Source organism: Zea mays, chromosome 5, assembly GCF_902167145.1.
Source record: "Zea mays cultivar B73 chromosome 5, Zm-B73-REFERENCE-NAM-5.0, whole genome shotgun sequence".
Lineage (NCBI taxonomy): Eukaryota > Viridiplantae > Streptophyta > Magnoliopsida > Poales > Poaceae > Zea > Zea mays.
In genome coordinates this window covers 64,082,199-64,106,983 of record NC_050100.1, presented here as the reverse complement: position 1 = coordinate 64,106,983, position 24,785 = coordinate 64,082,199, and the positions used below count along the sequence as shown (strand labels likewise).

Genomic DNA, 24,785 nt, shown 5'->3' with positions numbered 1-24,785 from the left:
CTCCGTCGTGCTGCCGCGACTCAACTTCAGCCTCTCCTCCATCGGAGTGAGAGCTGGGTTGCAGTTGGTGAGCCTAGCCAGCTCAACAATGCGCTTGGCGTAGGCCGTCTAGCGAAGTGTGATCCCAGAGTCACCCTCGTGCACCTCAATCCCCAGATAGGAGAGATGCCCCAGGTCACTCATCTGGAAGGTGACCTTCATCTCTTCTTTAAACGCTGCCACCTCTGCATCCTTGGCACCGGTGATCACCAAGTCGTCGACGTAGACACCCACCAGCAGAGCATTTCCCCCATTGCCCTACCGATAGATGGCCGCCTCGGGCTTGGCATGAAGCCCATCCCCTTGAGCGTGGAACCAGCTTGACATTCCACGCCCTTGGTGCCTGTCGCAAGCTGTAGAGGGCCTTGCGCAGACGCAACACCTTGCCCTCCTTGCCAGGGATCGCAACACCTGGCGGCTGGTGTACGTAGACCTTCTCCTTTAAGTCGCCGTTAAGAAACGCCGACTTGACGTCCATGTGATGAACATGCCAGCCTTCCTAGGCTGCCAACGCAAGGAGGAGTCGCACGGATTCCATCCGTGCCACGGGGGCGAAAGCATCGTCGAAGTCGATACCCTCCTGCTGTAATAAACCGCGTGCCACCAAGCGAGCCTTGTGCTTGACGATGGCGCCAACTTCATTTCTCTTCAGTTTGAACACCCATTTAAGGGTGATCGTGCGATGACCATGAGGGAGATCAGCAAGTTCCCAGGTGCGGTTTGCCTCAACCGCGTCCATCCCCGACTGCATCGCGGCACGCCAAGTCGTGTGTTTCTCGGCCTCCGCGACTGAGGCTCACCATCGTCGCATGCAAGATGCAACTCTCCCGCTAGAATGCGAGACGCCAGGCCCCGCACCGACGGGTCGATGAGAAGACCCTCCACCGTACGATATCGCAACGGCTCGTTGTCGTAGCACGCGTCGACGCGCTCCTTGTCGTGGGAAAGCGGGGTCACGAGCTCCACCGGGTCGTGCTCGACATGGGCTGGCGTCGGAGATGACGTTCCCGGAGAGGGTATCATCGGTGTTGGAGTACGTGGTGACGAAGAGCTCGCTGTAGCCGGAGTCGTGTCTGGATTGCGTGGTGGCGAAGAGCTCATTGTAGCTGGAGCTGGAGAGCGTGGCGCTGGAGTCGGTGGAGACTTGGGGGCTGGGGTAGACCTGCTCGGAGAAGAGTTGCCTACTCCCCCGGCTCCCTCAAAGTGGACGTACTCGATGGTGAAGTCGTCGTACGTCGGAGTCGTGCCGTCATCCACTACCTTGTCCCAGGTCCATCCTTGCCCTTTGTCGAACACTACGTCGCGCGTCGTGCGCACACGTAGTGTTCCTAGGTCAAGGATGCGGTAGGCCTTCGTGCCCTCCGTGTAGCCAATGAACACCCCCGGGGTGCTCCTGTTGTCGAGCTTGCCGATGTGGCCAAGCTCCTTGGTGAACGCGAGGCAGCCGAAGACTTGTAGGTGAGAGACCGCCAACTTGTGCCCATGCCAAGCCTCATACGGTGTCATCCCGTTGAGTGCCTTGGTGGGCGAGCGGTTGATGATGTAGACCGCTGTCGCCACCGCCTCTCCCTAGAAGACATGCGACATTCCCCTCTGCTTGAGGAGAGCCCGAGCCATCCCCACAACCGTTTGGTTACGCCGCTCGATGACGCCGTTCTGTTGCGGGCTGTACGGTGCGGAGTAGTGGCGCTGAACGCCCTCATCCGCGCAGTACGACGCGAACTTAGCCGCCGTGAATTCGCTGCCGTTGTCGGTGCGCAGGACGCGCAGCTTGCGGCCGCACTCCGCCTCCGCATGGATCTGCACACGCTTGATGGCGTTCGCAGCCTCTGCCTTGTTGCCAAGGACCATCACCCACATGTAGCGGGAGAGGTCGTTGACAAGCAACAAGAAGTACCGTCGTCCTTCTGGTGTTGCTGGAGTCACCGGGCCACACAAGTCCCCATGCACGAGCTCGAGCCTCTGCTTAGCTCGGAAGCTCAAATGCTGGGAAAGGGGAGCCGTCTCTGCTTTGTCAACGCACAGACATCGCAGAACTGCTCCACATAGTCAAGGCACGATAGTCCTCGTACCATCTCCTTGGTACTGAGCTGCTTCATGGCCTCGAAGTTAAGGTGTCCGAAGCGCTCGTGCCACTGCCATGCCCCGTCGTCTCGACGAGCAGCAAGGCAGCAAGGTTGTGCCACCTTTACGTTGAGGATGTAAAGCCGATTTGGACTACTGCGTACCTTGGCAAGAAGGCGACGAGAGGGGTCCTAGATCCTCATGACTCCGTGCTCAATCTCCACGCGCGAGCCGTTCTCATCCAGCTGTCCCAAGCTGATGATAGAATTCCTTAACGCAGGGATGTAGTAGACACTGGTAAGCAGCCTGTTCTCACCGGACGCGACGGTGAAGACGACTGAGCCGGCGCCCTTGATCCCTACGCCGGAGGCGTCCCCAAATTTGACGGAGCCTCGGAAACTAGAGTCGAGCTCGGTGAAGAACTCCCGTCGGCTGGTCATGTGATGAGTGACGCCGGTGTCGAGGCACCATCCTTCGATCATGTCTTTGCTGGAGCCGTCGCCGAGGAAAGCACGTGCTTTCGACTCATCAAGGTGGAGGAGTGGCGCCGCAACTGGTGCACTGGAGATAGCTCAATGCTTGCCTGTGCTAGGAGCAGAGCTTCCTCCTCCGCCTCCGCCTATGCGACATTGGCCTGACCGCATCGTGGCTGTCAGCAGTCCCTGGCCTAGTGGCCAAGCTTGCCACAGTTGTGACAGCCGTCGTCTCGTGCCGGCTTCTTGTTATCGACGACGCCGCCTTGGGCGCCTTCGCAAGCACCACCCTCAGCTTGTCCTCGCGCCCTGGCCCGGTTGCCTCCGCGCGCCTTGCCACATTTGCGGCCCCGTGTCGAGGAGGACTCCCACTTTTTCTTGTCAACCTGGCACGCCTCCCACTGCTCCCGAGTGAGATGTAGCTTCACGCCAATGGTGATAGGCCCAGAGAGGGCCTATGGTTCGTCGCCTCGACGACCTTGAGACGACCTATCGCTTCTTCGATCGTCATTGTGGAGAGGTCTAGCAGAGACTCGATTGAGCGAGTGATCTGCTTATGCTTCTCGGGGATGCAACAGAGAGTTTCTCGACAGCTCTCTCCTCATCGTAGGTGTCGTCGCCGAACTGTACCATCTTCTGCAATACTGCAACAGAGTGTTGAGACAGAGAGCAAAGTCATCAACATCCTCACCTGGCTTGAAGGCCAGGTTCTCCCACTCCTTGCGAAGTGCGTGCAGTGTGGTCTTGCGGGCACGGTCGCTACCGATGCGGGTCGCAGCGATGGCGTACCAGGCCTTCTTGGCAGTCCGCTTCTGGGAAAGCGAAAACTGCATCTCGGGCGGGACTGCAACAGTGAGTGCATCTAGCGCTCGTCGATCCTCGTAGTAGTCGACGTCGCCGTACTGAACTGCTTCCCACATGTGGCGAACCTGGAGCCGTACCTCATCACCGCGGCCCACTCGACATAGTTGGTCTTGGTGAGGGTAGGTCACCCACCGTCGGGACCGAAGTCCCTGACAACGGCCTGGACCCGCGGTGACCATGGTACTGATTCGGAGAGGGAGAGCCGCGCCGCCTATAGAGGCCGCGATCTCCGTCGACCCGGCCGCCGCCACCGGGAGCACCGTCGGCGCGTCCGCGCCCATCTAGGCTGCCGCCGCGCGTGTTCTCGCCCGGAGCGCCGTCAGCGCGTCTGCGCCTATCTAGGCTGCCGCCGCACGCCCCCCCATGGGGGTGCGTAGCTGCCCATTGTGTCGCCTGCTCTTGCGCTGCCTCCCTTGCCAGCCTGAACTCGTCGTTGGTGTTGGCGTCGCCGGAAACATAGCTACCGGCGCTACTGCCGCGCAGAGCCTCGAGCTCTGCCGCCGCTGCACGTGCATCATCCGTCGCCTCCGCTGCTGCCAGTTCTGTCGCCGCCAGCCGTGCTGGCCTCGCCGCTGTCGCTGCTGCTCGCTCGCGTTCTTGTGCCGCGGCGACCTCGGCCTCCTGCTGGCACCGCACACTCGAAGTGACCGAGTAGGAGATGTTTAGGCTGCAGGATAACCTGACTCTGATACCAATTATAAGTAATGGGACTCTTACTCTCATCGAGAGGATTATACTACGAGTTGGGGCAATTTTCGATCTATTTCTCACACACTACTCAAATGCCACGCCCTTAGAAGGGTTGGGGACACATATTTATAGCCCTAGGGGCTGCACTACATTGCACTACATACTACACTACACATTGCAGCACACATGTGCTGTCCTCTAGATGCTAAAGTGTAGTCAAAAGACTGCTGCTGCTGCTGTCCTACAGCAGAGATGTTGTGCGGACTGCGCTCCACACCACAAAAAAACAGAGATGTTGTTCTCCACACGAAGACCACATGACTTATTTCATCACTAATGCTGGGCAGAACCTGCGCTCCATAGCGCATAGTTCATCTTGCTGAGTTTTACGACCACGATTTGCCCTAGAAGGGGTGTTGACACAACGGTTTGGGAGATGGTCGCGATTGTTGGATTTGGTGATAGATGGCGGCTACGGTTAGGGTAGAGGAGAGGCTCCGATTACCATGTGAGAATAGCAACCAGGATTGGTTAAGCGTTTTCTACCTGCAGAGCAGGCTGCGTTGATCTATTTATATATGCAGATGACTGCCGTGGATAACACCCTAAGGGCTAATTTGGTGAGCCGGGATCCCGGGAGGATCGGAGGGGATTAAGGGGGAAATTAGTTCATTTCCCCCTCAATCCTCCCGAGATCCCCTTGTCACCAAATCAACCCTAAGGGGATAACTCTGCCTAACAAAATTTGCTATATTTTAGGCTAATCTATAGCAGAGTTATCTCTTGGATATCTACGTAGTTATCCCTTAGATAAACTACGTTTACATAGCATAGGCCTATGGCCATATTACAAGCTTTTCAATCTAACATCTCTAAGTTTCATATCACGCCCCGTTTGGATCATTGGAATTGAATTCCATTCTAATAATAGTAATTTAGTCATATATCAATTAAGATAATTCGGTTTTATACAAAATATATTTGTATACTATTATTAGCAAGATGTCGGAGATATTTATGTGCTACATTTTTACTATAGAAGAGTGAGACGAAGAGTGTCATGTAAGTTACAGAGTAGAAACAAATTCTACTAATGCATAAAATCATTTCTCATCCTCCACCCCATGAATTTGAGATAAGCTTATATCTGAACTTTGGAAAGTGGTGGAATGTTAAATTCTAAACTAAATAAGTTAGTTTACTGAGTGAATTGTAATTCCTCTAAAATGAAGGGATCCAAACGCCCTGTCAGTGTATTTTACTCACTAAACATCCCACCTATTGTTTACATGTATGTTCTTTCTTCACTTTTGCAGGTTGAGCCATGAGATTATATTCCAGGCAGTTTGGAATCTTCTCTCCATTCTCCGCACAGGTGATCGTGAAGCCTACAGACAATTCTTTCTAGATGCTATGGTTGCGGTAGAAGGTATGCATTCTGTTCTGTTCATCTTATTCTGTAGTTACAGACATTGTAGGAATATGATTAGTTATGTCATGCTGAAAGGGCTGAAACTTGATCATGTCCAATCCAACAGACGTGCTATATGTGGCATCATTGCATGACAGAAGTCTTAGTGGTGTGTCTCCTGGAAGATGTTTAGTTAAATGCCTATGTGGATCCTTGGACATATTAGACACACCTGGGCCTTTTAGTGAGCTCCCAGCCAGTTGCCGACCTAAGAATGGACCTGGCGTGCTGGTTGATCTGACAGGCGATGCAAGATGGCGCCCATTTGCCACTTCGTTGATTAAGCTAGTTAACAAATGTCTTACAGACGGGACCTTGTATGTCGATGGGCTCGTTACCATGCCATTTGTTTCTGCTGCTTGTTCTATCCTCTGCTATGGTGATGGTTCTCTGCACAAGGTTGGTATCTCCGTTTGAACAGCTTTAACTTTTGGTTATCCTTTGATATCTGAAAGTCAATCTGTTGCAACAGGTTTGTTTTGATTTCGCACGTATTGTTGCCACGGTAATGACTCCTGAGATTCTTCCTCTAGAAAGCATCATTCGTTCAATCACATGCATTTTGAGCCAAGAAATTAGCGAACTCTCTGATATCAGGTATAATTATGTTCGTACTCATTGCTTCCGGTTATTGAAATTACTGCACTCAATTGAGGAGACATAAGTTGGATCTTGGACACACTATTGGGTTATTGTTACGCTGGATTGTAATTTGCATCTGTTTTCTTCAGCTGCTTTGCATGCGTTTTTGTTTGAGAGAAGATGAACATCTGCTTGTATCCATTGATTCCTGACAAGGTTACAGAGTACACTTGGTCTAGTCTCAGTGGGAGTTTCATTTACATTTAATAAGCTGTCACATAAGCACTTTTGATGACGCGACAACATTTGTAAGAAGACAGAGAAGAATTGAGTTTCGTAGGGATTAAACTCTCTTAACACGATTACCAACTCTCAATGAGTCATGAAATTAAATGTCTATGGAACTATAGAATGAAACTTTCCATTTGAGCGGGTGGTGTTTAGTCCATGTTTCATTTCACTCTATATGACATGGCAATCCCGATAAAGTGGAGATCAATCTCAACATGTTTCATACGTTGATGTTGAATTGGTTTGATGGAGAGGTAAACACCATTAACATTGTCACAGTAGACAAGAGTGCTGAAGGGTAGCAGACGGTGAAGTCCTTGAAGAAGTTGACAACCAACAAACTTTGGCAACACCATTTGCCACAGTCTGATATTCAGATTCAACACTAGGTCAGAAAAGAGTGGCTTGCCGTTTGGACGATCAGGAGACAAGATTGTCGCCAAGTGAAACAATATAGCCCAAGGTAGATTTACGAGTGTCTGGATAGCCGACCTAATCGACATTCATGTAAACTATGAGCTTAGAGACAACAATCAATTGAAGAATCCCATGGGAGAGAGTGCCTTGGATATAGCATAGAATGTGCTTCACAACTGACAACTGGCCCTCTCAAGGGCATGCATATGTAAGCAAACTTGTTGAAGAGCATATGTAATATCAGACCTAGTGAAAATGAAGTACCCCTAAAAGGTTACGATAGTGCGTAGGATCTGTGACCGGAGCTCCAGCAGCTGTAGATAGCTTGGCGTGAGTGGCAACAGTAGTGTTGCAAGGCTTGCAGTCGACCATGCTAGCCCTCTAAATAATATCCAATGTATTGCTTCTGGTCTAAGACTGTGCATATGGCCGTGCAAAACATTGTTTGCACTGCAGACTGCACTGTTCGCAGAGTGGAGTTTGAAATAGGATGTGAGATAGGTAAGACTATTGGAGATAGCCTAAGAACACTTCATTGGATTTTCTCTCAACTGATACTGCTGCATTTGGAGCGGAGGCAACAACGTTAGAGGAAAACCAGGTGGTGGTAGGGGGGGGGCGCCTGTTATGACTGGCATCACCTATCAAAGGATACGACAACAAAAAAATTCAGTTTGTTAGATTGATTTATTAGTCATTTGGATAGACTTTGTTAGCTAGATTTTAGGATTGGTTTGTCAGTTATTTGGACAAATTTTGTTAGCTAGATTTGAGGTTGTTAAGATGGCTATATGTAGCCGCAAAGAATAAAAAAAAGAGGGCAAGCAAGGCAACAATTTGTTGTTGAGCTCCCTTGGCTCCTAGCCCTCCTCTCTCCATCACGACTGTAGGATGCCAGGAGTATTGTCCCCGCCCCCCTGCCCTCCATACATACGAGCTAAGGAGCAGTATCTCTACCAATTTGGTACCAGAGATGCCAGGCTCCAACAGTGCCAAGGATGACACGACATCCACAACTGCTCTCGTTGCTCAGCAGTAGGCGTCGGAGACTTTGGCCAAATCCATGGCCGACCTGCAGCGCCAGCTCAACGGCTTTGCAACCCAGCTGAATTCCCTCTCATTTCACGTGGTTGCCATCAATCAGTAGTTCAGTACCCAAAAGAGATATGTGGCTTCTACAAAGATATACATGCCTATACATGTCTCTAACATCGAGGTCAAATGAAATTGCAACTAGGCATATCACTTAATTCTACCTCATGTGAAAATCCACGCTCCGTACGGTTTCAAGTGTAGGTTTAACTTTTTACAGCGCTTCTTAAAATTTGTCATTTCTAGTTCTTTTTTGTTTCTATTTTACACATGCTAATTGGATGCTATCCTAAATTTCTAATCAATAAATGTGTCATCATTCCCCATGTATTCCTCTTGGGGTAAGAATTAGTTCCCTTTTGCAGGGGGAAAACAGTCCTTGTAATGAATGAGGTCTTGAATGGCAACATTGTCTGCTACACAGCTACTGTAGTTCCTGTCTTCTGCCCAGATCTAAAATGATTAATATATTAAATAGAAGTAGTAACTTATAACATAGGTTTTGTTTTCCCCTTGTTTATTGGAATCCAGAAATCTGACATGTTACCAAAATGCTTTATCTTGGTTTCTGCAGAGATGCAGATTATGACTTTTCAATGGGAGCGTGCCTTTGTGCACTGCATTCTTCATGTCCTGACTATATTGTTGAATCTACAGCTGCTGATATTGTTAATGTTCTCAAAAGAGCAGTAAAGACCAGCAAAAGTGCAGAACTTCAGGTTCAAGGACCAACCTGACTTACTCAGGTTCTATGCACAGTTCCATCTGCTAACCTCTACTCCTTTTCAGGTTGCACTGTACACTGCATACAAGAGAATAATTGAACTCTGCTCTGTACAAGTATGGAAACCAGAAATCCTTCTGAAGTTGCTCAGCTTGCCAAAACCTTGCAGCAAACTGATCCAATGTATTCGAGCAGTTATTGGCAAATTTGGTCAAACCTTTTTCACTCTGGATGATGGTAACAGTCAAAGCAGTCCTCAGGCAAGATCTGAAAAAAATGAGTTGCAAAAAGCTGGCCATAAAAGAATACCACAGAACGAGGAAAGCAATTCTGCCAAACGTCAGAAGATAACTGAATCAGGATTTTCTGCTGCCACTGGATTTGAAAAAGAAGATTATGGCTATGCTTTTCTACAGTCTTTAAATTCACTGATTAATTGCCTGTCACCAGACAATCATGAGTCTTATCCATTAGACCCTGATGTTGCTATAGAAGTGATTAGTCTGCTGTGTATTTCATTATGTGTTTATCCGAAGACAAGTTTGTTTACCAGAGTTTCTAAGCAAGTTCTTTCCTGGATTTCTTGGATTCATAAACAGGTAGGCAAAAATAACTGAAACTTGCATGTTTATTGATTTAGCTTGTATGTTTTTCATCCTAAAAATTATTAATCATGCAGACAGTCCAGAGAAACCTGTATTCCTTTGATGCATCACTGTATTTTGAAGCTCTTCATACTGTAATGCTTCTCCAATGTGAGTCTTTTTTTTAATTTAGCGGCACTTTGCATTTTGTGCATGTCTTGTACTCTTGTTGGCCTTGTGTGCTGCGATTTGCTTATGATCTGTCTTTGAGACATCAGGTTCATTTGTCTAGGAAAAGCTCTAAATATGTGCTACTTGATATCCCTTTCAAGTGTGGTATAATACGTTGTGTGTAGCTTAGTCTAATCCTACAAGGCTCTGCTTCACATTGTCAAAGATTTGGCAGGACCTCTTTTTGGTTTTTATTTTTTTGGCTACTTTCTCTACAAATCAAGTTGTTATCTTGTAGACAGAATATACTATTGTGTTTAAAAATACAGAACAAATGCGGGGAATGTGAGACTAAGGAGTAAGGACCACTTACGAAACATGTCAAACTCGATCTGTTTTGCCAAACTGAACAGAATGATTTGCCTGTGCTCTTTTCCAAATACAACATTTGTAATAAGCACTGTACTGCTATGAAAAGTAACCACAAATTACCCCCATTCCCAAATCCGAATGCCCAGACAAGCTAGCTTACTTAGCATGCACAGGGAGCTGTTTCTGGTGGTCTAGATTATACACCCTTGTAATTTTGCAGCAGCATCCTGTGAACAAAGCATCTACAACTACAAGACTGCAACATTAGGACATTTAGGCTTGTAAAAATGGTATACATAAGGGATCTGTTTCTCCCTGACATCAGCTTACAACGTTTTAAGCTTGAGGTTATGCTTGACCTTCTTGAGTGTATGGTAATCAAGTTGTGCTTCTCTTTATTTCAACTTTAGTAGCTAACCCTTTTTTGTCTTAATGTTGGTGCAGTCAATCTTCCTGGACACACGAAACTGCTTGAAGATGACTATCAGTTGATTGGCGATGGTACACATTTTGTTAATCCAATATATGCTGACCTCATCAGCATGTTGAAACTGATATGGGATGTTGGTCATGATGTCACTGAAACAAGTTCAAACTACAAGATAGAGTATCTTTTGATGCAAGTCTTTGCTAAGCTTGGCAATAGACTGAATTCTGGATGTGATCTTGAATTCTTTGATTTGGCTATCTGTAATGGAACTGCTGAGATTAAAAATGAAGCAATTATATCACTACCCATAATTGTGCTGTATTCTGGTCCTAGGATTCTTGGAGCGATGTTTAAGAAACTTGAGTGAGTGGACTTGCTTCCCCTTTCATGATTATTGTAGATGAGATGTACTTTTCCAGTTAAAGTTTTGTAATAAGTTTTTTTGTTTGTTACCCAGTACATGTGATTCTATCCTTTAAGTTGTGTTCTTAAATACAAGCAGTTCCATACTTCCATGATTTCATGATGATATTCCCTTGTTTGCTTGCTATAGGTCAGTGGATGCTTTAGGACTCGAGAACGTGGGGAAACATATTGCCTTTTCACTTGGTTTTCTATCTTGCTTAAATGGAACCACTTATTACACTGACAATGTGGGGAAGGGGAACCATTGCAAGCTATTCTTGGACAAGCACTATGAACAACCTGTGTCAACATTAGATCTTCTCTTGAGAGGTTTCTGTTGTCCTCAATGTGATATCAGGAATAGAACTATCCACAATGAAGAACAAATTTCTATAGTGAACATTGCACCATTACAAGTTGAGAATGCGGACTTCAATATTAACATCTCCAAGGCCCACACTCTCCTTTTCAAATTTCTCTACGCAGGGACTTCTGAGGAATTTATAGTTTCTTTGGTTGAAGTATTGCCACGGCTATTGAGGCATTCTAACAGGCGTCTTCTACTTGAGATGAGAACTCAATGGAATCAGTGTTTTGAATTTCTACTGTGTCATGAAATGAAAGCTGTCAGGGAAGCATTTTCTGGTGTAGTCTACTGCTTCTTGGAAGACAGTGTTATGGATATTTTGTTTTCTGGTGGACTGGGAATGAATGGAGGGTCTAAAGAACTTCAATTCATGGATAAGATAAAATGTGCTTTCACTGAAGCTGAAGATCCTCAGATTCTTTTGACACTTCTGGAATCAATTGGTACTATTGTGACAGTCAGTGATATTCATGGACAAGTTTTCTTCTGCTCATTCGTGTTACTTATTGGCCAGCTTGATAATCATAATTTCATCATAAGGACGACTGCATTGAGATTAATTCACAGATGCTGTGCATACTGTTTCAAAGGAGGACTAGATCTCTTCCTCTTGAGGTACTCACATGCTAGAGATAATTTATATGACTATCTGTCATCTAGACTTGTGACTCATTCAGTAATAATTAAGGATTTCGCTGAGGACGTTGTAGGTATTAAGACCATAGAGCTGATTGAGAGAATGGTTCCATCAGTTATACCGAAGCTCATTATATCACACCCAAACAATAACCGTGCTATTTTTACTCTGCGTGAACTGGCAAGCCATCTAAACACTGAGTTAGTACCACTGATTGTAAATATGTTGCCTAAAGTTCTCTGCTTTGCTCTTTTTTATGAAGATGGGCAACATTTGCCATCAGTTCTGCAATTTTATAAGAATGAGACAGGAACTGATAGCAAAGAGATATTTGCAGCTGCTTTGCCTACACTGCTTGATGAAATTGTATGTTTTCCTGGTGAATCTGATCAGCTTGAGAATGATATAAGGTTATTTTTTTGCATTAGACACAGTTCATTATAACTGTTAGGTAATTTCGAACAATTTTCTAATAATATATTAATTTTCAGGGCAGCAAAAATCTCACCAACAATTAAGAATATTGCTAGAATTCTGACAGGCAGTGAAACTCTTCCTGAGTTTTTGAGGAATGATTTTGTTCGCCTTCTCAATAGCATCGACAAGAAGATGCTTCACTCTGATGATATGAAGCTTCAAAAACAAGCTCTCCAGCGAATAAGGAAATTGATTGAGATGATGGGCCCTTATTTGAGTACACATACGCCAAAGATTATGGTCCTGTTGAGTTTCGCCATTGATAAGGAAGGTCTCCAGATGGGTGGTCTTGATGTCTTACATTTTTTCATAAAGCAATTGGCTGAAGTATCCCCAAGTAGTATCAAATATGTTCTGTCCCAAGTTGTAGCTGCTTTCATTCCATCTCTGGAAAAGTGCAGAGGATATCCTTCCGCGAACCTATGTAAAATTGTTGAAATCCTAGAAGAACTTGTTGTAAGAAACAATAGCTTGCTAAAGCAACATATACGTGAACTACCACTGTTACCTAGTATACCGTCTTTATCGGAAGTAAACAAGGTAATACAGGAAGCTAGAGGGCTAATGACACTGCAAGATCATCTGAAGGATGCTGTCAATGGTCTTCATCATGAAAGCTTAAATGTGAGGTACATGGTAGCTTGTGAGCTGAGTAAGTTATTCAATGCCAGAAGGGAGGATATGACTGCTCTTATCATTGGTGAAGATATTGCTGATTTGGATATGATAAGCTCTTTAGTTATGGCTTTACTAAAAGGATGTGCAGAGCAATCAAGGACTGTTGTTGGCCAGAGACTGAAACTAGTTTGTGCAGATTGTCTTGGCGCACTTGGTGCTATTGATCCTGCTAAGTTAAAGGTAAGTTCTTGTGAGCGCTTTAAGATAGAATGTTCAGATGATGATCTGATTTTTGAGTTGATCCACAAGCATCTTGCAAGGGCATTCAGAGCTGCTGTTGACACTACAGTGCAAGATTCTGCTGCCTTGGCTATCCAGGAGCTATTAAAATTGGCAGGTTGCCAGTCTTCATCTAGTGAAGAATCAAATTGTTGTGAGATGAGCTACAGGGGCCAGAAGTTGTGGGATCGTTTCTCAAACTATGTCAAGGAAATTATTGCCCCATGCTTAACATCGAGGTTTCATCTTCCTAACACAACTGATTCTGCTAAAGTCAGCCCAATATACCGCCCCACAATGTCCTTTAGAAGGTGGATATACTACTGGATTAGAAAGTTGTCATCACATGCAACTGGATCCCGTTCTAGTATTTTTAGTGCATGCCGTGGAATTCTTCGGCATGACATGCCAACTGCAATCTATCTCTTACCATACTTGGTCTTAAATGTTGTCTGTTATGGTACTCCAGAGGCTCGTCAGAGCATTACTGAGGAAATTCTGTGTGTTCTCAATGCTGCTGCTTGTGAAGATAGTGGTGGGGCTGCTGTTCATGAAATTGTAGTGGGGCAGAGTGAGGTCTGTATTCAAGCCATCTTCACTTTACTTGATAACCTTGGACAATGGGTTGATGACCTCAAACAGGAAATTGCTTTATTCCAGTCTACTTATGCCATGTCTGGAAAGCATGGAGGTAAATTGAAAGATGGAACATATTCTGATCATGAACAGGATCAAATGCTGGTGCAGTGTAGCAATGTTGCTGAGTTGCTGGCTGCTATACCTAAAGTTACTCTAGCAAGGGCCTCTCTTAGATGTCAAGCTCATGCTCGTGCTCTAATGTACTTTGAATCTCATGTCCAGGAGAATTCCGGTTCCTCCAATCCAGCTGCTGAGTATAGTGGCACCTTTTCAGACAATGACATATCTTTTCTTATGGAAATATATGGAGGACTGGATGAGCCTGATGGCCTCCTAGGTTTAGCGAATCTAAGGAAGTCATCAAGCCTACAGGATCAGCTTATCATTAATGAGAAAGCTGGAAACTGGGCTGAAGTTTTAACCTTATGCGAACAGGCCTTGCAAATGGAACCTACCTCTGTTCATAGACAATCCGATGTTCTTAATTGTTTGCTAAACATGTGCCACCTTCAAGGCATGATCGCCCATGTGGATGGTTTGGTTTGCAGTATACCCCAATACAAGAAAACTTGGTGCATGCATGGAGTGCAAGCGGCGTGGCGATTAGGGAGATGGGATCTCATGGATTCATATCTGACTGGGACAGACAAGGGTCTGGTGTTCAGCAGTTCTGAGAACAATGCTTCTTTTGACATGGATCTTGCTAAGATATTCAAGGCCATGATGATCAAAGATCAGTTTCTGGTCGCTGAAAAAATTGCCCAGTCCAAGCAAGCATTGCTTGTACCTCTGGCTGCGGCAGGCATGGACTCATATATGCGTGCATATCCTTATGTTGTTAAGCTGCATATGTTGCGTGAGTTGGAAGACTTCAATTCCCTATTGGGAGACACGTCGTTTATTGATAAGTCATTTGGTTCAGACGATCCAAATTTTCTGAAGTTAACAAAGGATTGGGAGAACCGTCTGAGATGCACACAGCCATCATTGTGGACGAGGGAACCTTTACTTGCTCTGCGAAGGGTGGTTTTTAGTCAGAGTCATATGAATGTTCAGGTTGGGAACTGCTGGCTTCAGTATGCTAAGCTCTGCCGCTTGGCTGGTCACAATGAGACAGCCCACCTTGCAATACTAGAAGCAGATGCCTCAGGTGCCCCCAATGCTCACATGGAGAAGGCAAAGTATCTCTGGAACATACGGAAGTTTGATAGCGCTATAGCTGAACTTCAGCAAACACTTCTCGACATGCCAGCAGAAGTTTTGGGAAACACCGTCCTTTCATCTCTTTGTAGCCTCTCTCTTGCTTTGCCAAATGCACCTATCTCTGCAACACAAACATCGAAAGAGAATCCAGATGTATCTAAAACCCTGCTTCTTTATACTAGATGGATCCACAATACAGGGCAAAAACAGAGTGCAGATATCAAATCTCTATATTCTAGAGTAACAGAATTGCGACCGAAGTGGGAAAAGGGTTTTTTCTGCATGGCAAAGTTTTTTGATGATTTGCTTGTTGATGCTAGAAAAAGGCAAGAAGATAAGTTCGCTTGTAAAGTCGGACCAATCCCTTCTAGCTCTGCAAGCAGGGCAAGTGACGAAAAAGAGAAGCCTTGGTGTGAATTTCTTCCGAGAGTGCTACTATGTTATGGAAAAGCACTTCACAAAGGACATAAGAATCTTTTTCAAGCACTGCCTCGTATGCTTACTCTTTGGTTTGAATTTGGAAGCATATACGTCCGAGATGGATCTTCCTCCAATCAACTCATGAAAGAGATTAATGCAAATGTAAATTGGTTGCACATCCTTTTGAAATTCACTTTTTTTTTTCATTCTGCATAAGAAACTTAATCAGCACATTGCAGGTTTTAGGCCTCATACGTGGGTGTTTGAAGGATCTGCCAACATATCAGTGGCTTACTGTGCTGTCTCAGTTGATCTCCCGCATCTGTCACCAAAATGCTGATGTTGTCAGAATGGTCAAATGCATCATCACATCTATTTTACGGGAATACCCTCAACAAGCTCTTTGGATGATGGCTGCAGTGTCTAATTCAACTGTTCTGGCAAGACGAGATGCTGCTGCAGAAATATTGCAGTCAGCAAAGAAAGGATGCCGGCGTGGGAATCCAAACAGTGCACTCTTTAGTCAATTTACAAATCTTATAGGCCATCTTATTAAGCTCTGCTCTCATCCAGGGCAAGCAAGGGCAAAAACAATAAACATCTCAACTGAATTCAGTTCCTTGAAAAGAATGATGCCACTAGGAATTATCTTACCTGTCCAGCAAGCTTTAACTGTGACTCTGCCATCATATGATTCAAATATGTCGGATCAATCTGGTTTTCACCCCTTCTCAGTCTCTGAACATCCCACTATAGCTGGAATAGCTGATGAAGCAGAAATTCTTAACTCCCTTCAGAAACCAAAGAAGGTACGTTGAGTATTGCGGTATTGCCTTGCTTGATTACTACATTAGATGAGGAGCGACTGTTTAGGCCAACTAAATTTCACATCAAAAGCCATTCTTAATTTCGTTAGATGATGAATATTTAAAGTGTCGTACAAATCGTTGTTGAATTTGATTTTGGGGTTAAAAGGCTTGTCGACACTTCTACTACGCGTTTGTTATTCTCAGAGTTAGCTATAATCCTATGCCTATACTTCACTAGGCTGGTTGCAACTCACCAACATATCATTTTGAACTTCAGGTTGTTTTCCTCGGAAGTGATGGGGTTGAACGTCCATTTCTTTGCAAACCTAAGGATGATCTTAGGAAAGACTCACGCATGATGGAGTTCAATGCAATGATCAACCGTCTCCTCTCCAAGGTCCCTGAGAGCCGCAGGAGAAAGCTCTATATTAGAACTTTTGCAGTGGTACCACTTACCGAAGATTGTGGAATGGTAGAATGGGTGCCCAATACTCGTGGTCTTCGGCATATTCTTCAGGACATCTACATAACTCTTGGGAAGTTTGATAGGGTGAAAACAAATTCACAGATCAAGAAGATATATGACACATGCCATGGCAAAATGCCTGACGATGTGATGCTGAAGACGAAAATCCTTCCAATGTTCCCCCCAGTTTTCCACAAATGGTTCTTGATGAGATTCTCTGAACCAGCTGCATGGTTTCGTGCTAGAGTGGCATATGCACATACCACAGCAGTGTGGTCGATGGTTGGGCACATTGTGGGGCTTGGTGACAGGCATGGCGAAAATATCCTTTTTGACTCGACGACCGGGGATTGTGTGCACGTGGATTTTAGCTGCCTTTTTGATAGGGGCTTGCTGCTGGACAAGCCTGAGGTGGTGCCGTTTAGGCTGACACAGGTAAGTAGCGAAAGCATGCCTCTCTGGTATTTTTTTGCGCCTTTCAAGCTTTGTGGATATCTGACCTATGGCATCATTTTTGCTGGGCATCAACTGCAGAACATGATCGATGGCTTGGGCATCACAGGTTATGAAGGCGTATTTCTCAAGGTCTGTGAAATCACTCTATCTGTTCTCAGGACCCACAAGGAGACCCTCATGACTGTCCTTGAGACCTTCATCCATGATCCACTCGTGGAGTGGACCAAAGTTAACAAGTCTAGTGGAGGCGAAGTCCAGAACCCGCACGCACAGGTACGATGAATATGCAGCAGGGGGCACTGCGCTCACGTATTAGACATGTCTAAGAAGTAGTAATCACCATTACATCAGTAGCATTCTGATGTATCTCTTATTGTTTACAATCCAATCTTCCAGAGGGCCATCACCAACATCAACGCAAGGCTCCAGGGAGTTGTGGTGGGTGTTAAAGCCAGCCCTTCCCTGCCTCTCTCCGTGGAAGGCCAAGCCCGGCGGCTGATCGCTGAAGCAGTCTCCCTCAACAACCTCGGCAAAATGTACATCTGGTGGATGCCATGGTTCTAAGTTATACATATCTAACAGGTCGTGCTCTCTATCTCTTTCCCTTGCTAGTTATTATGTAGTGCTATGTATATATGCATTGGTCTATTGGCATTTTGTTATAGCCCTACATTGCCTGCGCTACGCCTCTGTTGCTGCCCTATCTAGCATAACAATGCTTCTTTCATCTAGTACTACTTCAACTCTGGCCTCTTAGCACTTATAGCAGTAAAAAATCTTAGTTTCGGTCCATTGGGTTTGGAACTGAAACGAATGGTAGTAGGTGTGACCGTGGTTTGAGGCACAGCCGCACAGGCAATGCAAGTAGCCAGTTGGGTATCCTGAATGCTGATTCCTATACACCACCGCTTCATCAGCACACGCCGTGTTTGATCAAGGAGATAACGTGAGGTCCGGGCGGCCGGCACGATGCCACCACCTCTGACCTCGTCGTGCTGCGGTGCTGGTGCTACCACACAGGACAATACTGTTGGCAAACTATACTAGCTACAGGTGCGTCGTGAAGACGAGGCAGGTTGACACGCCTGCCAGTCTCCTGCGGCTGCAAACACCCACCCACCTGCGGGTCCCTATCCCATCTTAACCGGCCGGTTCGTCCTGGATCCTGAACCGCATCTTTCTTTTTCTTAATTATTGTTGCGCAAGCCTGCCATTCTTTTACTTCCTTAATATTATTATCATTATTATAATCCCATTCTATCTTGTCCTGATGGCAACTCATTCTATCCGCCACTATTATACTCCTCCTATACGTTAGCACGGCCACCGTCTTCCTTGCATTAGTTATTATTACGATTACGCAAAAGCACAGCAGAGGCGTCTGGCCTGGCCTGAGACATGGACAAGAAAAGTACAAACTTTGGAGTCTAGATTGAGCACCTTTACAAAGGTAGGTTCAGATGGACCTGCAGTGGACGACGATCCGTCCACAGGACAGGTGGGTTGTTCATTCCTCGCAGCAGCATTAGCAATCAGTTAGCTGAAGACGCGGCTGGCTGTTTCATTAGGATTTAGGATAGGGCAGTTACAAATTGCAGTCAGGATGCCCCTGTCGGCTCCAACTACAATACTCCCGCGTTCAAAAAAACATCTAATTTTGTTTTTTTTGAAAATAACACATCTTATATTTGGTTAAATATACATAAAAGAATACTAATATTTGTATTATGGAATGAGTATAGTTAAATTGATTATGAAATATAGATTTTTAGTTGATCCATCTATGTTTAGATTATCTCCAGCAGCTTACTCATACGGCCATACCAATATTTAAAACTCCACACTACGAACAGTGCAGTCTACGGTATAGAACAGTGCAAAACAGTGCTTATGATTAAACTTTGGATGAACTGTTGGAGTCGGCCTTATTAGCATCGGTACTATTTTTTGTTACAAATCTAGATGAAAAACTTGATGTGTATTCTTTTTCGAACTTAGGAAATAAGGTGTGTTTTTAAACGCAGGATGTACATGTACTAGCATACATCGGTCCAAAAAAAATTGTAATTCTAGATCTGATGGAAACCAAACTAAAAAAATATTGTTAACATGTGTGACTTTACATACGCATATTATGAAAATATGTTCCACGATGAGTTTTACTATATCCATTTAGTATAATAAAATATATTATATATTTTTTTTTGTTAAATTTGATATATTTGTAATTTATTGTTGCTGTTCTAGAATCAGATTGTTTTTGGGACATAGTAAGGCCTTGTTCGTTTGTCCAGGAATGAATCAGGAATTATTCTAGCTGATCAAAACTTATATAAATTAGAGAAACAAATCGGCTAATAATTGTTCTATGTCTCCATTCCCGAAGAAACGAACGACCCCTAAGAGTGTGTTTGGTTCTCCCTACTTTCATGTTACAGAAAATATTTGAATATTAATTATGAGTATTAAATATAGGGTTTAATAAATTTGTCTTGTTTTTTATATGTGGAATTGATTTTATAATTATGTTTTATAATTAGGCTATATTTAATATTCTTAATTTATCATTTAAATATTCCCGATGTGACAGTGAACTTAAATTGGTAGCTCCATATAGAGAGGAAAAAGGGTTGGGGCAGACAAACGGCTGTACATCGTCTTTGTCTGTGTAGTAACAGTGGGAAAGTAATGTATATAAACTAAATTAGAGGTCAGTACGTCCATCAATGACGCCAACCCTGCCGGCATCTGCTCCCTCTGTCTACAAAGGAGCGAATGGCCGGCTAGTCAGCTTTGGTCCCCAGCCCAACCTCTCCCGCCGTGCAGAGCGCCAAGAGATACGACAAGGGCCACTGATCTGCTTCCGTGGTGAAATCTTTTACCGCCCTTAGAAAACGGAAACCTTTCATGGACCACGGCCATGGAACGAGAAGGAACGGGAGCAGCAAGCAAGAGGCGGAAGAGATTGCGAAAGCGACCCTCCATGTTTGTGCTTGGATGGACTGGGCAGAGGGAGAGAGAGGAGGGCCGAAGCAACACAGTTTGGAGCCTCCGGGAGCCCCACTCAGCGCCCTCCGTGATAGCGATCATTACCGATGATGATGATGAACATATGAGGCATGGGCGGTTTTCTATTACCGCTCCCTCGTGTGGATTTATCATGGCTTGGTATTAGTTGTATCAGATACAGATCATGGAATTGGCAACGCACGCCCTTCCTTGTCTTAGATACAACCATGAATGAGTGAGCTGAAGAACATTATATATAGTCCCTCCGTTTCCGTTCTAAATTATAATAGTAGTTATTATAACACCAAAATATGGCTAATAAGGAATTTAATAGTAGTTATTCAGTATCGTAGATGTTATTATTTTATTATATAATTTCAGTTAAACCTGGGATAATTTAGCTCCTTGATAAAATTAGGATCTAAAAACTTTAGAATGACATATAAGAAGAGAGGTAGTCGCCAGATGCACCCCTGATCAATTCAATCATCAGAAGAAAGGCAGCGAGCTTTGCTCTTGTTAATTAAATAGAATAGTATATAGGAGAAAGATTCAGCAGCACAGGGCAACCTTTGCATCCTGCATGATGCTATAGGACGGACGGACACGTACTGCTAACATGGATAGATCGAAGTGGGTTATGATGGGGGAGATGGATTGCAAAAAGGCCTCCCAAATCTTTGCCCTGCCTGCCTTTTCCGCTACTGGACCTGAACTGATACTACTACTGCTGCTCCCACAGCTGCTTAAGATTAATTTATTGCTGCCTCTTCTTCTTCTTCCTCCCATGCCATGATGACATGCCCCTCTACAAGCAGCCTCCGCCATAGCCAGCGTTCTTGAACAGCTCCTGCTTTATCGCGTCGGCGCTGATCATTTCCCTCTGCATCTGCGATAACATTGAAGGAGCAAACTTGTTGCGTCGCATTGCCTTGCATCCAATCCGAGGACAAAAGGAGTGTGTGTATGGCAGCGAACCAATGGACAGGCGGTGGTCACTACCTCGGAGCAGGAGGCGTGCATGCCGAAGTCGTTGAAGCAGCTGACGACGCACTGCTGGATGTCGAGCCCTAGCGTGTCCAGCGTGCTCACCGTGGACAGCAGCAGCCCCGGCTTGGCGGCGCAGTAGATCTCCACCCGGGTGTCGCCGCCCTCCTTCCGCTCCACGTCGAACTGCAGGAGCCATCAGCAGCATCTCAGCCCTCACATTTCCCCCAATCGCATCAGCAGCATCAGCAGCTTCTTCACGTACCTTGGGGGTGTTCCTGGCCACCATCTCGTTGGGGTTGAGCTCCCGGAAGACGCTGAGCATGCCTGGCGCCTCCTCCTGCTGCTGCCCGATCTCTTCCTGCAGCAGCTTGATCCTCTCCAGCAGCTCCTTCATGTAGTCGATCGTGTCGCCCAGGATCGACGTCCGGTCCATCTGCGCACCACCACGCATATTTTACTTCTCATCAGCCCAGCCGCCATATATAGATATAGAGGGATTGCTTCTCTGTTCAAATGTCCTTTCTTGGCCGAGGAGGCACAAGAACCGAGGAAAAAGGAGAGATTTTTTTTTTTTTGCCATTCTCAATCTCACCTTGCTGATCTTGGGCACGACGGAGCGTAGCATGGAGAGGCGGTCGTTGAGGCGCTTGCGGCGGCGGCGCTCGGCCATCAGGTTCTTGGACGGCATCCCCTCGACCCTCTTCTTCTTGGACGCCAGGGCCGGCGGCGGCGCAGCGCCAGCGCCAGCGCCGAACGCGCCGCCGCTCTCCGCCAGGCCGGGCTCCACCTTGCAGGCCCCGAGGCCCGCGGCGCCGTCCACCAGTGCCGCCGACGCCGCCTTGGGCTCGACGACGTCAAGGAACCCCATCTCGCCGCCGTAGTCACCAGCATTGGGCCCGCCGAACGCGGCGGCGCCGTAGACCTCGCTGAGGCAGTCGAAGCCGGGCGCCGCCGCCGGCTGCGGCTGCGGCTGGGCGTAGGAGGCGGTGAAGGTGGGGAGGACGCTGACGGTGGGCGCCTGGTGGTGGCGGTCCTGGAAGGTGCAGTCCATGGCGGCCGGGGCGAAGAAGTCCCCCATGGCATTGCAGTCCCAGGCGTCCCTCCGCAGGGAGAGGATCTCCTCCAGGAAGGCCTGCTCGTCCAGCTCCATCACCGCCTTCTCGTCGTACTCGAAGATGGCGAGAGGGCAAGCACAGAAAGAGGCGGCGGCTATGGCTTGTGAGGAGGGAGGTGGTGTGGTGGGGAGAGGGAGAGAGGGGGATGCCAGTGCCATGGGTGGGCGAGAGGGTGAGGGGAGGGGGGTTAATATATGGGGAATGGAAGGGGGACAATTATTCCCCATGATAAATGGTGAGCAGTGGCCATTAAGGTATCATTAGAGAAGAGGGGAGAGAGCGACTAGTTGATGCTTGTGTTGTGTTAGTATCACAGTATTCGTTCGTTTGTTTGTTTATTAATTATGAACCCATGGGTTTCACTATTGATCATGTGTGGTCTGTACTGGCAGTAGCAGTAGAATGCAGAGAGAGGCCCCCAATCTGGTTTTTGTTGTATTGTGACTTGTGAACCCCCCTAGGGCAGAATAACAGTGATAGGCCTCAGGATTCGTCCTGCTGGGTAAAGCTCTGTCTTGTGATCCCATCACTCATTCATCAGTTGTGTTGTGTGCCGATGCCCTTGGTCAGTACGTGTACTACTTTAGTCGTACTAGTGTCATAGTGTGTAATTAGTGCCACGTACGACTGAATGAAGGAAGGAATAGGCAAAGAGGTACTGCTATGGTGACTGATGGTGATGCACATAAATAAATGTATGCTAATTGCTGTCAGCGGCATCGAGAGGACGACAACTACACCAGTAGTCGTACGCCGACCAGTTGTGTGTGATTCTGTTCTTTGATTTAGGGGGAAAAAGAAAGAAAGAATGACACAGATGATACCGTCTTTTCCTTTCCATGATACATCACCATCGCGTAGCGAATGTTTGAAATACGTGTCCCGCAGCACCAGTATGGAAAAACACGCACAGTTTTATTTTTTTCTTCGTTACGTATCTGGTTCTGGTACTCCTACATAGTATCATCATGAAGCTAAGCGTAAGGCTTGTTTCTTTGTGCAGCAGATAACACACACATACGCTGTGACTGTGAAGGAGGAGGAAGTGAGTCAGTAGCAGCAAGCAAGGGTCCAAAACCATCTTTCTGCACGGCACAGACTTTGAAAGGCTCAACCCCTCATGACTCTTGAGGCACAGGGGATTCAGAGGCAGGTCTGGGTACGTAGGACAGAATAGTCTGCACACACAGAAACTCTTGTCCACACCCCACCCACCATCCCAAACTTTGGTGAGTGAGTGACATACATGAACCCTCGCGCGGAATGAGGCCCGTGATTTTGCTTCCCCTTCTACAGCCCAGGTACCTCTCGCTGGATACGATGCATGCATGGCATGGTTGCACTGACTGACAGATTATAAATATCGTATATTTCACCGATCACTTGTGATCTCTCTGTTCATCTGGTTGCAGGGCTAATTCTATATGTTGTGGTGCTGTGTTGGGTCATGCTGCTGATGCTAGCTGCAGCAAGGTTCTTTTTATTGCCCAAACACAAACAGTACCTGCCGGAAAGATGGAATTCCTGTTGCATATATAGGGGTGGAGGAAGGATGAGGAGGATGATGAAAACCACGTGTCCAAGTTCCCCCCTTCTCTGCCTCCTCATTGTCATGCCAGCTGAATGCAATGAAACGGAGTGGATTGATTTCTGTGACAAACATTTTCTTTAGTCGCTACGTACTAGGAGCAGTCGTGTATACACTCTTGCAACTGCTGCTACATGTTACGTGTTCCTGATCCTACATATGTATATAGCAGAAGCAATAATGTTCTGGTTCTAAACTGCAAGGAGATGGTATTTGAACGTGACCAGATCTTTATTCCGCTTGGAAAATACGCCTAGTTGAGAGCATGATTAGGCTGGGACCAGACCAGATCAGATCAGATCAAATCAAAAACCCGGTCTCAGAAGATCCCGTTGGTGTGAGGGGCCCCCCGCAGGTTTGACCCACTGCGTCTGAATCGAAAACGGCTTTGGTGGACAGCGGCCGTGTCAGTTTCCCCTGCTCATCTCTCTCTCTCTCTCTCTCTCTCTCTCTCTCTCTCTCTCTCTCTCTCTCTCTCTCTCTCTCTCTCTCTCTCTCTCTCTCTCTCTCTCTCTCTCTTCCTCATGTGATGGCCTTTCTGAGTTTGGGGGGTAGGACAACCTGTGATTCTGTCCCTGTGTGTGTGCACTCTCACAGCTCAGCAGCATACCAATCAGTGTAATAAAATTGGTGTAGCATGGCATACTATACAGAAAAAAGTCTAATCAAGTTCCTAGAATAATCTGATGGATCGTATCTGATGGATCCTTTCGATCATATATATGATCATCATGTGAGTGCAAGAAGCTGCCGGGTAGCTAGAATGGCGATCCTGCAGGTGACCAACCTTGCTGTACACATCTGAATCTGCATGCATGACCTGTTCCCTCCAAAACCCCTGCTAACAAGTAACTGGACAACGCACGCATGCATTGGTGTGGCAATACGGCCATGACAAGTCATCGTTTTCGATGGCCAATAATAGTGGCTAATATAATGATAGTTACGACCTGTCAGGCTCATCATCTGAATGCATGCAATGTTGGCATGGGGAAGGAGCTGCGCTGAGCTCACCTACGATCAGGTGGCAAGGCATGTGCACG

The 24,785-nt window shown here is 46.3% G+C and overlaps 2 protein-coding genes across 4 annotated transcripts in view; one reads left to right on the top strand and one right to left on the bottom strand.

The window, feature by feature from the left end:
- The window catches only part of LOC103626462 (serine/threonine-protein kinase ATR), a 31,198-nt gene extending 7,219 nt beyond the window's left edge, over positions 1–23,979 (top strand). Inside the window, exons 3-17 of one of the 3 annotated variants that reach the window (XR_002262295.2) lie at positions 5,447–5,559; positions 5,669–6,000; positions 6,074–6,198; positions 8,558–8,702; positions 8,773–9,306; positions 9,387–9,462; positions 10,279–10,627; positions 10,818–12,083; positions 12,165–15,471; positions 15,549–16,118; positions 16,396–17,019; positions 17,119–17,313; positions 17,437–17,622; positions 23,161–23,455; positions 23,567–23,979. Coding sequence is in view for 1 of the 3 variants with exons in the window: in XM_020538397.2 (XP_020393986.1) it covers positions 5,447–5,559; positions 5,669–6,000; positions 6,074–6,198; positions 8,558–8,702; positions 8,773–9,306; positions 9,387–9,462; positions 10,279–10,627; positions 10,818–12,083; positions 12,165–15,471; positions 15,549–16,118; positions 16,396–17,019; positions 17,119–17,313; positions 17,437–17,604 (7,804 nt within the window). In the remaining 2 variants the exon portion in view is untranslated. Of the gene's footprint in view, positions 1–5,446; positions 5,560–5,668; positions 6,001–6,073; positions 6,199–8,557; positions 8,703–8,772; positions 9,307–9,386; positions 9,463–10,278; positions 10,628–10,817; positions 12,084–12,164; positions 15,472–15,548; positions 16,119–16,395; positions 17,020–17,118; positions 17,314–17,436; positions 17,788–23,157; positions 23,456–23,566 lie in introns of those variants that run through there. The other 2 variants (XR_002262296.2, XM_020538397.2) reach the window with 2 other exon arrangements.
- On the bottom strand, positions 20,562–22,308 carry LOC100274388 (uncharacterized). The gene is made up of 4 exons (NM_001148748.1): positions 21,632–22,308; positions 21,302–21,472; positions 21,052–21,222; positions 20,562–20,938 (listed from the first exon to the last, which is right to left on the bottom strand). Exons 1-4 carry the CDS (start codon positions 22,187–22,189, stop codon positions 20,858–20,860), a joined length of 981 nt encoding a protein of 326 aa, NP_001142220.1. The 5' UTR covers positions 22,190–22,308; the 3' UTR covers positions 20,562–20,857.
- Positions 23,980–24,785: the final 806 nt, after the last annotated feature.